Source organism: Xiphophorus maculatus, chromosome 19 (genome assembly GCF_002775205.1).
Source record: "Xiphophorus maculatus strain JP 163 A chromosome 19, X_maculatus-5.0-male, whole genome shotgun sequence".
Lineage (NCBI taxonomy): Eukaryota > Metazoa > Chordata > Actinopteri > Cyprinodontiformes > Poeciliidae > Xiphophorus > Xiphophorus maculatus.
This window is the reverse complement of record NC_036461.1, coordinates 22,273,585-22,288,433: the sequence shown is the minus strand read 5'-3', so window position 1 is coordinate 22,288,433 and position 14,849 is coordinate 22,273,585. Positions and strand designations below refer to the sequence as shown.

The 14,849-nt window shown below is 41.7% G+C and overlaps 1 protein-coding gene across 11 annotated transcripts in view; it reads right to left on the bottom strand.

The window, feature by feature from the left end:
* The window catches only part of LOC102228238 (fibroblast growth factor receptor 3), an 84,600-nt gene that overhangs the window by 26,794 nt on the left and 42,957 nt on the right, over positions 1-14,849 (bottom strand). For all 11 annotated transcript variants that reach the window (XM_023352653.1, XM_023352656.1, XM_023352652.1 and 8 more), the window contains one exon: positions 6,784-6,953. In XM_023352653.1, coding sequence (XP_023208421.1) covers positions 6,784-6,953 — 170 coding nt within the window. The remainder of the gene's footprint in view (positions 1-6,783; positions 6,954-14,849) is intronic.

Sequence of the window (14,849 nt, the reverse complement as noted above, 5' to 3'; positions counted from 1 at the left end):
TTACGTTTTTGACGGACTTTGTAAAAAATCTGAACTCATGTTTTGTTTTTAAATGTGGCATTTCATGATGCGTAAAGACCTGCAAAAGCATCTACACCTCGGTAGCTTTTTGCACATTTTGTGTACTTTGTTGAGATTGTAAGTGATAGAGCAACATAGATTAGTTCATACTGGGCAGTGGTAGGACACAGTGGGAGGATTTGTTCAAAAATGTTTACAAATAAAAACCTGAAAAGTGTTACTTCCATTTCTATACTCCCCTCTTAAGTAAAACCATCCTGTTACATTCACAAGTTCCAGTGGGAACCTTTTTGTCTGCGTGTTTCTGGTAGGCCTGTAAATCTGACGTACAAGCAATATCCGCAACGATGGACAACAAAGTCACTTCTCTTCATCCACTGTGGGTTCATTTCTCCTTCAAAAATTGTTCTGATTGGACACTGGAAAAGACAATTGTTGTGTTCAAGTTGTGCTAAAAGCAGTTAGCCTATCAGCAAAGCCATTCAAGCCTAAAATAGCATCTCAATGCTAGACATGTAGCAGCAGCACAGAAGTCCTCAGGGCTAATGTCAGCGTCCACATTCCACATTTCTATAGAAATCAATCATCAATGATCAGGAGTTTCTGAAACATTGGAAAGATTGAGTAGAATAACACTTGGCGCCAACCTGATGGTTGAATAACCTAAATAACGACAAATATCTGTCTTGTTGAGCTCAAATATCAATTTACTCAATAATCGGATTGATGGATCTCTAGTAATGACTCAAGTGAATGCCGCACTTTTCAGATATTCATTTGTAAAAAAAAAATTCAAACTATGATTGTCCTGGTGTATGACATAAAATTCCCCCCAGAAATGCTAAGAAAGTTTGCCATGGCGAGACACTGTATCCAGTTCTCGCTTTCTGAAATTGAATTTCTGCTGTTGATTAAATATGAACTCTCAGTGACTTTGAGTGTTAACATTCCTCCGCCTTTCATTGGTCACTTTAATTATTTTCTACACGCTGGCTTTTATTAACATGTTACACTGGCTAACCCCTGGTGAACCTGTAGCATTAGTCCCCAAACGTGATAATCCCATCCATTTCAATCATGCCAGATTCCAAGCAGAATTAAATTATTAAGCAGCTTATGTTCCAGTCATACCAGGCTTTAAAGGTTTTAGGGGCTTTTGCCGCGGCTGTACAGAGCAGCGCTAGCCATGGGAATGGATGAGGGGGTTCACACCGCAAGGAACCGCCTGCATTGAAAGAAGACAAAACTAGAGATGCACCGATCCCACATTAACACCTATACCAGTACCGATACTGGAACAAAATTCTAGATCGGGTATCTGTAACTGTGCAAAATCCATAAGGGCAGATCTATTCTAATTCTATGCTTTGTGCTCTGAGCAACGCCCTGGTTTATTATTTATGTTGTTTTTAGAATTCCTAATTGCACTTTCTGAACAATTTGAAAGAATGTTTGTTGCAGCTTAATTTTTACCTGTTTGACCAAACTAGTCAACTTATTATTTTAATCAGTTTCAGTTTCTTTATTATTTATTTTCCATTGGCTATTCTACTCCTAATTACACTGACTGAACAAATTACAGTTGTTTTTTCCATGTTTGACAAAGATACATGGAAAAGCTATTGGTGTATTTCAATGAGCTGTACTGGTGTAGAGTTACAAGATACATTTGTAATCCAGTACATTAACGTCTCTCTTTAAAAAAAGAAACATTTGTAATCAGTTCAGTTGAGCTGTTTTCCTGTATGTGATCGGCCGAAACTAAACCTGAAATAGGTATCGGTATCAGAAGTGGAAAGAAGTGAATTTGTGCATCCTGAGACAAAGATATTGTTGTTCCCGGTACAGAGGGAAGACACAGAAGTACACTTTGTTTAGCTCATCGCAGCACCTGGCTATTTCATGTACATCAACAGACAAAGTGAATTATCCTTGATGGATGTTAAAAAATAAAAAAATTGAGAAATAGAAATTTTTTGGTGATGCAGTAGTTGTGTGAGAAAACACAGGAAGCGCCGTTCCCCTTTATAGTCCAAACCCTCTGTCTTCACCTCGCAAAATAGCCCTGTCAGAACAAGTGGGGGCCAGTTAGCAGAATTTATGAGTGTGTCAGAGCGGACCAGCAGCCCGGATCCGCGCTACCGTCTAATTTGACCCGCAGAGAGGGCGGAAGCAGGAAGACGCGGCCCTTCAGGGCTCGCTATTAAAACCGGGAAAGTTTTGTTCGTCTGATGCCTGACTTTGGCTCAGCTTGACACTTGCATCAACGAGGATGAGGTCGTAAAACGGGATGTGTGAAAGCGACACAATCAAACCCCGCTAACGGCGAGTCCTGCCTTTCAAAGCCATAGTATGTTTTAATAAAAAAAAAAAAAAAAAAACAGGTGAGGAGAGTGAGCGTTGTGGCTACGGGAGGTCTAAAATTAGATGAGGAGTTGAGGGGGAAAGAAAACAGGGGTCTAAAAATAATCTTGCAAGCATAGAAATTCTAGTGGAGGCTGTGCTAAAAACTGTAGTGGAAACGGGAGGATTTTGAAGTGCTTAAAGTCTTAAAAAGTAACAGTGGAGGCAGATTAAAAGCCCCTGCTTTGGAAAGCTGTCAAAACAGAGGGTGAAAATTCTGGATGGAAGAAGAAGAAAAAAAAAACAACACAATGAAACCCCCGCTTCCGCCAAACAGCAGCTTTATGTGTTGGAAGAGAAAAGATGGCTGAATGGGCTGATGGCACGCCTATCTCCTGCCATGTCCATCTGACAGCTCAATAGAGGGTTAAACTTTGACCTTCAGGCCCTGGGCTTGGAGAGCTCCACAGTTGTCTGGGAAGCAGAAAGGAGATGGAATCTGAGTTTTAATAAATGACGTACACATCTTATTAACAACTTTATGTAGTTTACCGTTTAGTTTTCTATAGCCCCTGAAAGTGCCTGAAATTGACTTAGATGCCTCTGAGAGTGGGAGACAAATAATGAGATGTATGCTTCAGAGCAAAACATGGACCTGTTGGATGAGAAACAACTGATTATTCTGAAGTTATACTTGCTTATTAAACCGGAAAATAACCATTTGACAACAACATTGTCAGCATTTTTCTAAAAAAAATGTATAGCTTCCAGCTGATCTGTCCAACTTCACCCATAAAGGTTTTGTCAGCAGCTTTTTAACCATCTCCTGTTTTTGTCTTTGAACATTGCAGCTGAAAAAACGTAGTCTGGGTACCAAGTTTCTACGTTTTCTGTTTTTTTTGTTTTGTTTAGATGTTGTTTTCATTGACTAAACTTTACCAATATTTCTTAAAGTACATTTTCTTTTCAAATATTTTCAAATTCAAAAATACTTTGATCACAAAGGGAAGTTAAATGTTGTTGTAACTCATATTAATTCAAATTTCTTTAAATAGTAATTGTAGATGGCTTCTTTTCAAGAGGTGCTGTTATTGCTGTGCCATGCATTCACAGCCATTTAGTCTCACAATGGAGCTGACAATCTGGCAGTGAGCAAGCCGCTATCTGACTGAAATTATGCCTGCTAGATAACCGTCTGATGGACTCGCATCGAAAAAGTTTGATTGTTCAAAGCAGGCCCAACCGCCTGACGTATCTAGAAATAAGTCAAATAGAACTGGGACAATGATTAGAACTGCGCCACGGGTCGGTTAGCTGCTCCTTAAACACGCGGCTCACGTGAAGAGCAAAGCGATCCTCAAAACCAGCATGGCTGAGATTCATTCAGCTAAAATTACACATGGCTGTCAGTACCAAGATGATGTTGTCAAGTCAGAATGGAGGCAGCAGGAAGATGGCTTCACCCTCAGGACCCTGATGGGAATGGAGTCTTTAGAATGTCATTGTTGGGATGACAGAGCTGAGGCCCCGCCCCCCACATGAACCCATCACCTCCACATGGAAGACGGGGTGATACGGGGTGATATGGGGTGATACGGGGTGACGGAACGTTGTCCGCATCTGTCCATCGCTCACGCTGACGTGGAGACAATTCAATCTGGGGCCGATTTGTTTGAAATACTTCGTGTGTTTATTTCTGTGTTTATTCATTCCATTTCCGTAATTGAAAGCTACGGAAACGTCTAGCTGGCAGAGCTCAGAAAGAAATTCAAGAAAATTTCTTGAGTCAAAGAGAGAAAACGTTCTCGTTATGACGATATGCAAAGCTCATCGTTATAATGAGGAACTTTCTAGTTTTTACCAGGTATTTAAAAAACAGGCTCTTCTGATAGACGGCGACTTGTTAACAGGTAAAAGACACCCGTTTTCCTCGAGACGGCTTCTAAAAATCCCAAGAAGTGTTAATGTTTTAATGTTAATGATCTTTCATATTTAAAAGGGAAGATATTTTGATTTTAACGAGATATGAATCTTTGTATAATGTGTTTTGTGACTTCTGAATATAATTGGTGGTTTTTATTTAGAAGTACTACGGTAAATTGGGGGAGGAGGGACTGAATCAGGACTTGTTTTTGTAAAAATATGGTTTCACTGATAATTATTGAAACAATTTTTAATCAGCATAAATTTATATTTAAAAAAGTTTCAAAAAGAAATATTTTTGGACTTTTTGGTTAACAACTTTGATTTGTAAAAAGCTGGAAGATTAAACAAAAAATAAATAATGTTAACCAACCATTTTTTATATCAATTTCTTTGAATTAGACTTTAGGTCTAGAGACAACAGACAACGAGATGTTTGTTTAAATATTACGTCACAGTATAATGAGCTGTGCAGTAGAAACATGAAAAAATAACATATTGGATGACAAGAAAAATCAAGTGCTGTTAATATCAAAGACACTAAAATTCAGAGAAAATAAAGATATTAACGAGGCGGTGATGTGGTCAGAGGTCTGAAATTTGAATGGGTTAAAGCTGTTACGCCTGACGACCCCGAAGCCTGACCGTGTCACACTGGTATGTCACCCAGTGCCATGACCTCTCCCTTCACTTCTGCGAGGGCAAACACTGCCTGCATGGTGATCACTAACTGGATCCTAAAACAGTTCTGGGAGAGAAGGGAGGGGTGGGGCACGTGAATATTACTCAATAAAGACACATGGGAGAACGTCTTCATTAACCAACACAGACATAAAGGAAGATGCTCCACTTTTTCTGCCATGTTCAATAAGAGAGGAGCATCTTAATAAGGCATCAATCACCCCTCAAGATCTAAATTTTAATTACGGCTAAGGAGAAGTAAAGCAGCTTTAATATACCAGATAGAATAGTAGGTAAGTCAGTAATTAAATGTGTTAATATGCTAATGTTAGCAAGAGAAAAAAAAAAGCATAAGGTGCAATTTCTTTTGGAAAAATCTTTAGACTAGAACCGTTTAGGCTTTTCAGAATCAAACTAGGATTTGGATGTCATTTCCAAGTTATCACCACCTGTTGGAGCAGGGGAGGTATTACAAGGTTGTTACTAAATTGTTCTTAATTCACAAGAAATACTCAAATATTTTTTTTAAGTAGAACTGATTCTTCCCAAAGAAGGACTTTCACAGGAGTTTAATGAAGAAGTTGAAGATCGGACAAACAGGTGGAATAAATATGTTGTTCTCTGAGCAGTCAGTTGGGGATTAATCTGCTGCTAACAACGTGGAACCAACCATATCATCAGCAAATCATCATGTACACTACAGACGCTAAAAGCTGCTGTCGGGGAGCCACTTCAGTCCAAGTTAGGGTGTCCTGAGGGCTGCTGACAGGTGTGTGTGAATCTGTGCGGGTTGGTGGGGGGGGGATAGATAGACAGAAGAACAGAGAGTGGGGACAGAGCGAGAGAGACAACTGCTGTTGGTCTGCTGGGAGCAGATGTTGGAAATCTCTGTAAACTGTTAATAGCTGCAGGATCTCATTACATTTAACTCTTTAAAGGCCAAAGTTCCACTTGGGAAGAAATATGTTTCAGTGCTTCTCTGCTGAGACATTAGAAGACGCTAATCTACAACCACAAAGTGATGTTTTAGTGCCAGTTTTCCTATGATATTCTTCAAAATACAGAATTATTTGGTGTAAAACAAGATAAAAAAAGATCCAATTACAGTATTATTTTCACAGGTGATTAAATAATGTCTCCAACGATCACAATCTGCTGTAAAGATTATTCAATACAGAGCAAGGTAAGAGTAACTCTGACCAATTGAATATGTCTGGCAGGACTTTTCAAACTGAATACCAGTGAGTTCCAATATTACCGTACATATTTGGTTATTAGTTATTAGCTAAACAAACCTAAGGCTGTGACAGAGAGCTCAGCTTCAAGTGAGTCTGATGACAAAAGTGAACACAGCAGCTGTTTGCTGCAGCGCTTCACCATCAGCGCTGGACTATCATGCGAGCATGCATGTGTCTGGTTTCAGGACTGCAGTTAGACCCCCCACCACCACCACTATTAAACTTATTTTGGTCGTTAGTTGGTAGAGTATGCCTCCGTGGCATCTTTCACGACATTTATACACCGTGAGAAGATCCGCCGGGCACGGCATTCTTTCACCACTCAAGGTTTACGCTCCTTTAATTAGGGAAACTCACGTCAAGGACCAATCCCGGCACTAACCCTATGGATGGATGGACAGCGGCGTAGCTATCCTCCCAGGGGGATTAACATGCCTTGCTACGGGACACTCTGGCAGCACCTTAAGGGGTGGAGATTGCGACCTCCGGCTGGCAGAGTTCTGAGTGTGAAGGTTTGAATCTAAAAATCTCCTGAACTCCTCTAACCTTTTAGGTGTCAACATGCTCTTCCTCTCACCTTGATGCCTCCCATTCTCTGCTCGCCCTTGAACTCCTTGCCGTTCTTGAGCCAGTGGATGGTTGGCATCGGGATTCCGCCGGCGGCACAGCGGAACTTGACGGTGTTGGCTGCGGGGACGGCCAGGAGCTTCTTGTCCATCCGTTCTGGCTTGGTCCAAAAAGGAGCTTCTGTGGGTCCAAACACAAAATCTTGTTACAGACAATAAAGGAATTCCCACAGAGCTGAAAGGACTTAAGAGAAAAATGCTAAACGGGCCCAGTGGTCATTTTCTGCTCCTGTTTTCTTTAGGATTCTTAGATCATGTAACATTTTGAGGAAAGACCCTTTGGGAATGTACACATACATGTTACTATAATTGCAAAAAGATGGTGCAGAGGGGAAAGCTTGCTCTCCTGCCCTGTTCTGAAAGTGATGCAGCTTGGATGAGTTATGCACTCTGCCAGAAACAAATGGGAGATTCTGGATTCCAAAAGATCCTCCGACACAACAATGTAAAGATTAGGAAACATGAGTTGGCTCTTCTAAGTTTCGGCTTTACTTTTGCAAATGTGGACACGTATTTGTGCAAAAGTAGTCACACATAGCCTAGGGGAAACCAGTCAATTGTTCTGAGCGTCGCTTCGTCCAGAGAAACTGGACCATCGGCTATTGAGAAACGACTGTTTCCTGAAGGCGTGGATTCTGTCAAAGTCTGCAACGATTTTACTCAATCACCAACGTTTAGTCGTGACATATGTAATACGCCAACTTGATGAAGTTTACTGGCAATTGTGTGCGCTATAAACAACTTAGAGATGGGAATCCAGCGGAATTGTGTAGGATGACAATGGCCAAACATACAAATACAAACTTCAAAGTATTTTATTGGGATTTAATGTGATAGAGCAAACGCTCTACCTTCCAATATGACTGACCTGTGGCTCAGTATGGAAAACAGTCATATGTTACTGTTGGAAGCTTACAGGCACCTGCGGAGCCTTTGGTCCGCAGGTGTTCAAAACAGGATTGAGTTCTAACTCAATCTTGTTTTCATCCAATTTCAAGCCCCGCTTGGTTTACAAAGCGATGTTGTTCAGTTCATAACAGCGTCGCAGAGAAAAACACGGCTTGACAGAAATTGAAAAAGCATTAGAAGCGGCGCCTGAAGCTCTCCGACGGTCCGAACAAAACTTATCATCTCCTTCGCCTCCGAAACAATGCGAGGGTTCATCTGAATTGCACGATCTTGGGAGTTTGAAAACCTGTCAGGGTCGATTTATTGAGTTGTATTGAGGAGACGCTGGACAAAGGGAGTGCAGCCAGTCAGACGAGCTCTTTGTCCCATCTGTGAGGATGAGGAGGGTGAGAGCACTGAGGCATGGTACGCTCACTCTCTTTAGTGGTCTCTGTGTGTGTGTTTCCCTGGACAAAAGCTGGGGAGGTGGCTGACCGGTCATCAGATGTCTCTTTTACTTTTCCAAACTCCGGAGGAGAGAGAGGAGCTAATTATCATCTGAATGCCAGGACTTCTGTCCGTGTGTGTGTGCTCCATCAGGCATGGATGAGATAATAATTAAAAAGTAATCCGAACCCCCCAGCCCTACACCCTGCAACAGCTGAAGTAATGCTTTCTTACTTCAGGTGGGACGTCAATCACTGCCGAATTACAATCTCGGCGTCAGATCTGCTACATGTGCTTTTATCACGATGCCTGCGGTGTTCTGATGCATTTCTGACACACAGTGTTTTGGCTCCTGCTTTCAAACACTGGCATCGGCTTCACAGAGTAATTGCAACCAGACTAAGGGAGATATTCAGTGCTGAGAGACGCAGACGTATCCTCTGAGAAAGCAAACAGAAGGTTCCTAAAAACCTATCAGACAGACAGTAATTGAGCGGGTGTGCGTGGAGCGCAGACTTCCACCGTCCTCAGCTTGCAAAGACAAACACTCTCCCCACATTCAAGCACTCACACACAATCTTCACCTCCAAATGAAGAAACTCTGAAACTTCCTGACTCCCCCAGTCGCCCCCCCGATCTCCCTGTAGCGTTAGCGACTCGTCACTCCCTCTCGGGGTGGGACAACCCTCTAAGGAGTCTGAACACATTGTTTTCTTGGCATTGCAGTAAGCCACACACACACTCAGTTCAAAAAAAGAAAAGTAACACACACACACGCACACCCCCACACACAGGTTTTTAAACAGTCGCTTTCCCAATGTGTGGTCCTTCTGCTTCTGAACTCAGCCGAGCCTGAAAACACTTTCCTGCTGTTGGTCCCTCAGCCACAATGATGTCTCCAACCCCAGAATAGACGGGGACTCAATAAGCTGGAGGAGTCACCATGGTTTCCTACCCAAGTTTGGTGGTTTTTTCTCTTCTAACATCTTGTTCAGTCATTGAGATGTCCCTTATTGTAATCGAATTCCAGTCCAAATACAACATCTGCGAGGATTCTTCCCTAACAATATCTTGCTCTGATATACAGACAATAAAAACTGTAGATGTGGACCAAGAATTTGACTGTCAGATTTCCAGCTTGAGCAGGCCTCGATGACCGATAAATGGAAGTCTTAAAACTGATCTTTTTCAGTTCATTGAACACACCATCACAAAGAGCTTCCAGGTCACGTTGACAGCAACATCAATTGGTGCTTACGATGGTACTGAGCACAGAAACTTCAAAGTTACCTCTTATTTTTTTAGCTTACTATTTCCTGTAAAAGCTTGACCTGCTGGTTGTGATTGTGATCAATCTTGGACTAATGCATACAAAAATGTGCGGTCAGATCTAATAGGTGATAGTTTTGACAAGGTGGTCCTTATTTTTGCATTAAATGCATACATTCCTAGGATTTATTTAATTTTTAATAAAGTTAATAAAATGCATCAAAGAAGCTGATGCATTTTTAGAGTTCTTTGTCTTTTACTTCTTATTTTTGATGCATTTAATAAAATTGAGAGGGTAGAATCTGATTTATCAATATTTGAGAAGTGAATTATCTGATTTGAATCTCGTTCCGACTGATTGGTGCCTCTTTGAACAGTTCACTCTAAATGAACTGTTCATTTAGAGTGAACGAGAGAGCAAACGTTTCACCTGATAACAGGAAAGCGGTTCTCTGTTATCCTGAAATGCTTCCAACCTCTGAGTGTCACCGAACAGTCCAGGACTGATGATTAAGGGTTCTCTAGAAAATCCAGCTCGTTTCGGGAAGTGTGAACCCGTAATCAAACTCTGATGCGGACCAAAAAAGCAAACTCTGGTTTGCCTACAAACCTAGGTCTTGGTTCATCTCTGCTGCCGATATACTGTAAATAATTAATGACAAATGCCGGGAGGCAAGAAAACAAATTTCTGTGATTCTTATATTTTTCTGATTGTGTTTAATTCAGAATCGGATGAAATTGGCAAAGACTAAATATGAGAAATTGGTCACAGCATAGTGATTAGGGCATCTTTACATGAAAGAAGCAAAAATATAAAAATAAAAGTGAACAGAAGAGATGACAGTTGAAGCTATAAATCCTATCACTACACCAATATAGTATACGGTAATTTCTCTGAATTTAGATTCATTCCAAAAACATAAAGCCTTCCTTCACTTTAAAAGCAGCAGGCAGTAGCTGTTCTGATTGCAATATGACTTTTCTTTCAAACTGCAGTCCGGCTCCATGTGCTCTGCCACACACAGGAATTCTATCCCATGTCTAATTGGCAGGATGGTATTTCCTCAGCAGAGGCGGGATTTTCATAGGGGCGTGGCACCTCCAAAGAGGCACATGGTCCACAGAACCCTTTCCTGCCTGGATATTTGCTGTAGTGGAAACTCTTCCACTGCAACAGAATGATTCAGCCATGCCACTGCAGAGATGTGTCCACTTGACAGCTGCGGAGTGGGGAAAACGCTCCCAGTGCCTAAAACTACACTACGGGCTTCCAGCGTGTTTGATAACTTATTCCAAAGCGTGATGGAAGAAGTCACTGAACACAGAAGGAAGAAAGGCCAGTCAGTGGGAGGAGCAAGGATTTACTGCTCCATTACAGGGTCATATTGCTCTGATTTGACAGGAAAGTACAGAAATATTTCAGTTTCTTCTGTATAAAAATACATGATCAAAATACTGCTTTTAAAACAATGGTAAACGCAACTCCCTGTGTTGAAAAATAAGGATGGCAGAATCATTATGTGGGGACACAGCAACGTAAAAAAAAAAAAAAGCTATACATCTTTTTCCTCCCGAATTTGTGCTTGAGATTTTGTTGGTTTATCAAATAAAATGTAAATAAAAACGTCCATGTTTGTGAGGGATGCATCGATTCATTTTTTTCACTTCTGATACCGACGCAGATATCTAAGGTTTAGTATCGGCCGATACAATTTGATACAGAAAAACAGCTGGATAGATTTAAAACATTTCTTTTTTCAGATGCAAACATAAATGCGCTGAATTACAAGTGTATTTGCCAACTCTGCCCCAGAACAACACACTTTACTACCAGCAGCGTCACTAGCTTGGTCAAACATGTAAAAACAACTTTCATTTGTTCAGTCAGTGTAATTAGGAGTAAAACAGCTGATGGAAAATAAATAATAAATTGACAAAAACAACAGATTGACTATTTTGGTCAATTATATTAAAATAAACTGTAGCAAACCCTCTTTCAAATAGTTCAAAAAGTGCAAATATTGCTTTTATAAAAATTATATATTTAATATAAAATATAATGTAATATATATATATAAAACGCATGACATCACTCAGAGATCAAAGCATAGTATTAGCCTAAACAGATCTGCCCTTATATACTGGGAACATTGTCACCGATACCTGATCTAAAATTCTTTTCAATATTGGGACTGATACAGATATTAATATGTAATTTGAACGACATCAAAAGGCGTGAAGAGGTTAGTTAGAACCGATCTTTTGTTTTTTCTTCTAATGCTGCTCCACGTGCAGATGAGCCGTTTTTACATGAGTAGAAATAAACTACAGAGGTTAGTGGAGTGTGCAGCCCCAGCAGGGTTATGCTCTCTGTGGCCGTTTTCCTTTAAGCCCTGCTGTTCCCACTGCTCTACCCTCTCCAACCCCAAACCCCTGCTTCCGTGTCTTCACATTCCCTCTGACTTCTGGCTCTGTGCTGCGTGACTGCATTACTTCTGTCTACCAGGCTTGAGCGTGGCGGCAATTAGACGGGGCAGGATGTGGAGGGTGGCTGGCAGCCGGGGTGTGAGGCCCGCTGATTCTGACACGCCGCACCGGGTGAAGTCGAAGAGGGTGTTTTAATTGCGTAATTGTATAATTTGCCCTCGCTGACGCCTGCGAGCACACAGGCAGATTTCATTACAGATTACACTGGGGCCCTTTGAAGGTGCAGTGCGCCGGAGGGCCTGTGGGGACCGAAGGAAAACAGAGCTGGAAGAATGGCGGCTGTGGAGCCGCGTTGCGTGGCCCGGGGTCCGGCTCTCTGCTCTCCTGCCAGGGTAAATACGGAGGCTGCATGGCTCCGGAGCACAGATTAGGCTCTGTTAACATTCCACCCTCCAACACACACACACACACGTACACTGCACTTTTTACTCACCGCAAGCTAAGACAGTGGGCACTGCTTGTCCACTCAAGAAAAAAAAACCTCACTTTCAGATGTCCTGTTCACTGTGAGAGACTGGAAGATAACTGAACACTTACATTAGTCACTTTGAGATGCGTCAACCACTGAGGCATTTCACGGCTTCAAAGGGTGGAAGAAGAACCAGTACATATGGAAACATTGAGTCTTAATCTGCTAAGTAATCTACGGTAAAGCTGAAACGATTAATCAAATTAATCGTGATTAATCGATCATTGAAATAATCTGCAACTAATTTAGTAATTGATTCACTGTTATCTGGAGTATACAGACTATATAAAAAGGCAATTTCCTGAAAGAAAGAGGTAGAGATAACTGAGCTTCTCAACTCATGGGACAGCCCAGACACCCTATGGAGGAAACTCATTTCACACGCTTGTGTACGTAATCTCGTTCTTTCGGTCACTACCTGGAGCTTGTGACCATAGAAGAGGGTCGGATCGTAGACCAACCAGTAAGTCCAGAGCTTTGCCTTTCAATTCAGCTTGCACAAATTTGTCTGTTGTCTTCCCACTCATTTGTGAACAAGAACCCAGAGATACTTGCCCTCCTCCACTTGGGATACGACCTTGTTTGCAACCCAGAGATGGTACTGTACCCTCTTATATCTTAAGGTGCTGATTTTCATCCCAGGCCGTTTCATGTTCGGCTGTGAACCGATTCAATGAAGGCAGGAGATCACGGTTTGATGAAGCCAATAGAACCGCATCGTCTGCACTAAGCAGACAGCCGATCTCGAGACCATCAAAACAGATCATCTTACCACGGTGGTCTCATACTCCAGTCCCCAAGGGCCGGTGTCCTGCAACTTTTAGATGTCTCTCTGATTCATCTCATCTGGATCCAATATTAGCATGTTAGCAGAGCTTGACTGCATGCTAGTGAGGCAGTTTAGCCATTCAACTAAAGTGTGTTGGATGAGGGACACATCTAAACGTTGCAGGACTCTGGCCCTTGAGGATTGCAGTTTGAAACCACTGCCTTAACAATTTTTCATTGACTAGAAATTCTTTCCATGAAATTCTGTTCATTTAGATTATTTACTATTTGATTAATTTACATTTTTGATCTGCATGAGTGAAAATCCCCCTGAAACCACCCAACCAGTCTGACCAAGCAATACTTCCAACTCGTATTTTCTTCCTCGACAATTCTGCATGACTGGGTTACGTCATTACAAAATGTTCACAATAAAAACACATTGGCATTTGTGTTTTCAGCTCGATACATTTTAACTTTTAACTTGAACTCATGCCAGCCTATATTTGCACTCCACTTGCACTAAGAAATGTTGACTCTTATGCTTTTCGCTCATAACCATTTGCTGCTTCTATTTTTCTCTTGTGCTTCCAAGGTAAAGAGTCTTTCGTTCACTCTGCTCCCTCTTCCTGGAACTTGCTACAAGAAACTCTGAGACTGACTGAATTCATCTCATTTAGTCATTCTGCATCCAAACTAATGACATGTAGCGGTTTTTATAGCGGGACATTTTCTTTTAACTGTGTCATTTTTTGAGTTGCATTTGTGGCTGCCTCTTGGCCGGGACTCCCTTGAAAAAAAGGTTTCTAATATCAATGGTAAAATAAAAGCAATAGGGGGTATGAATAAGTTTGGAGGCCACTGCTGTTGTTAACCTCAGTTCCTTATCGGTTTCCTTTTAGCTGTATTTTCTGATGCAGCGACCTCTTCATTTGGTTGAAGACATTCACACGGAACTAAGTTTACAAAGTCAAATCTTCAGAATGTCTTCCTACAGATTCTTCCACCAGGTGTGTTAATGAGTCACATCCCTAGTAGAGTCCTCTCTGTGTGTGGATGTTCTTCCGCTCACCATTAGGGACTCTCCGGCTGGCCGTGTGGCTCGTCACATGGCTCCTTCCTGCTGCAGCCCTGCTAATTAGCAGTGGCTTAACGGACATTAAGCTGTGATAGGGGTTTAATGTTTCTGAGCTAATCCCTCTCCTTTTGGCCGGGAAATTGGAGCCTCATATGTCATGAGGTAGACTTACACCCAGAGATTAAGTCTGGCAGTCAGAGGGTATTTACCGGAGTGCAGGATGTCTGCCGAAAGCTGTTGCCTTTGCTGCCACTTATGTCCGCTTGGAACACGGTCCAGGCTTTTCCTGCTAAGCGAAGGCTGTGCATTCAACATGTTCGGGTTTAACACTGAAGGTGTTCCGCTTATCCAGTCAGACATGTGGCAGAGAGACAACGACAGGAGGGTTTCTGCAGGGCTTTGGGGATAAAGGCTTCTGGTTCAGTGAGATCAGACTGAAAAGATGAAATATTTTCACCCAGACGCTACATGCTGATGGGCTGTCCTGTCTTCATAAAATGAGAGCACCTAAACAAATTCAGCTTTTTAAATTAAAGTCTGAACAAAGAAAGTGTTTGATACATTTTGGGGTTGATCAGCAGGTTGTCAACATAATAAGCTGATAACGCACT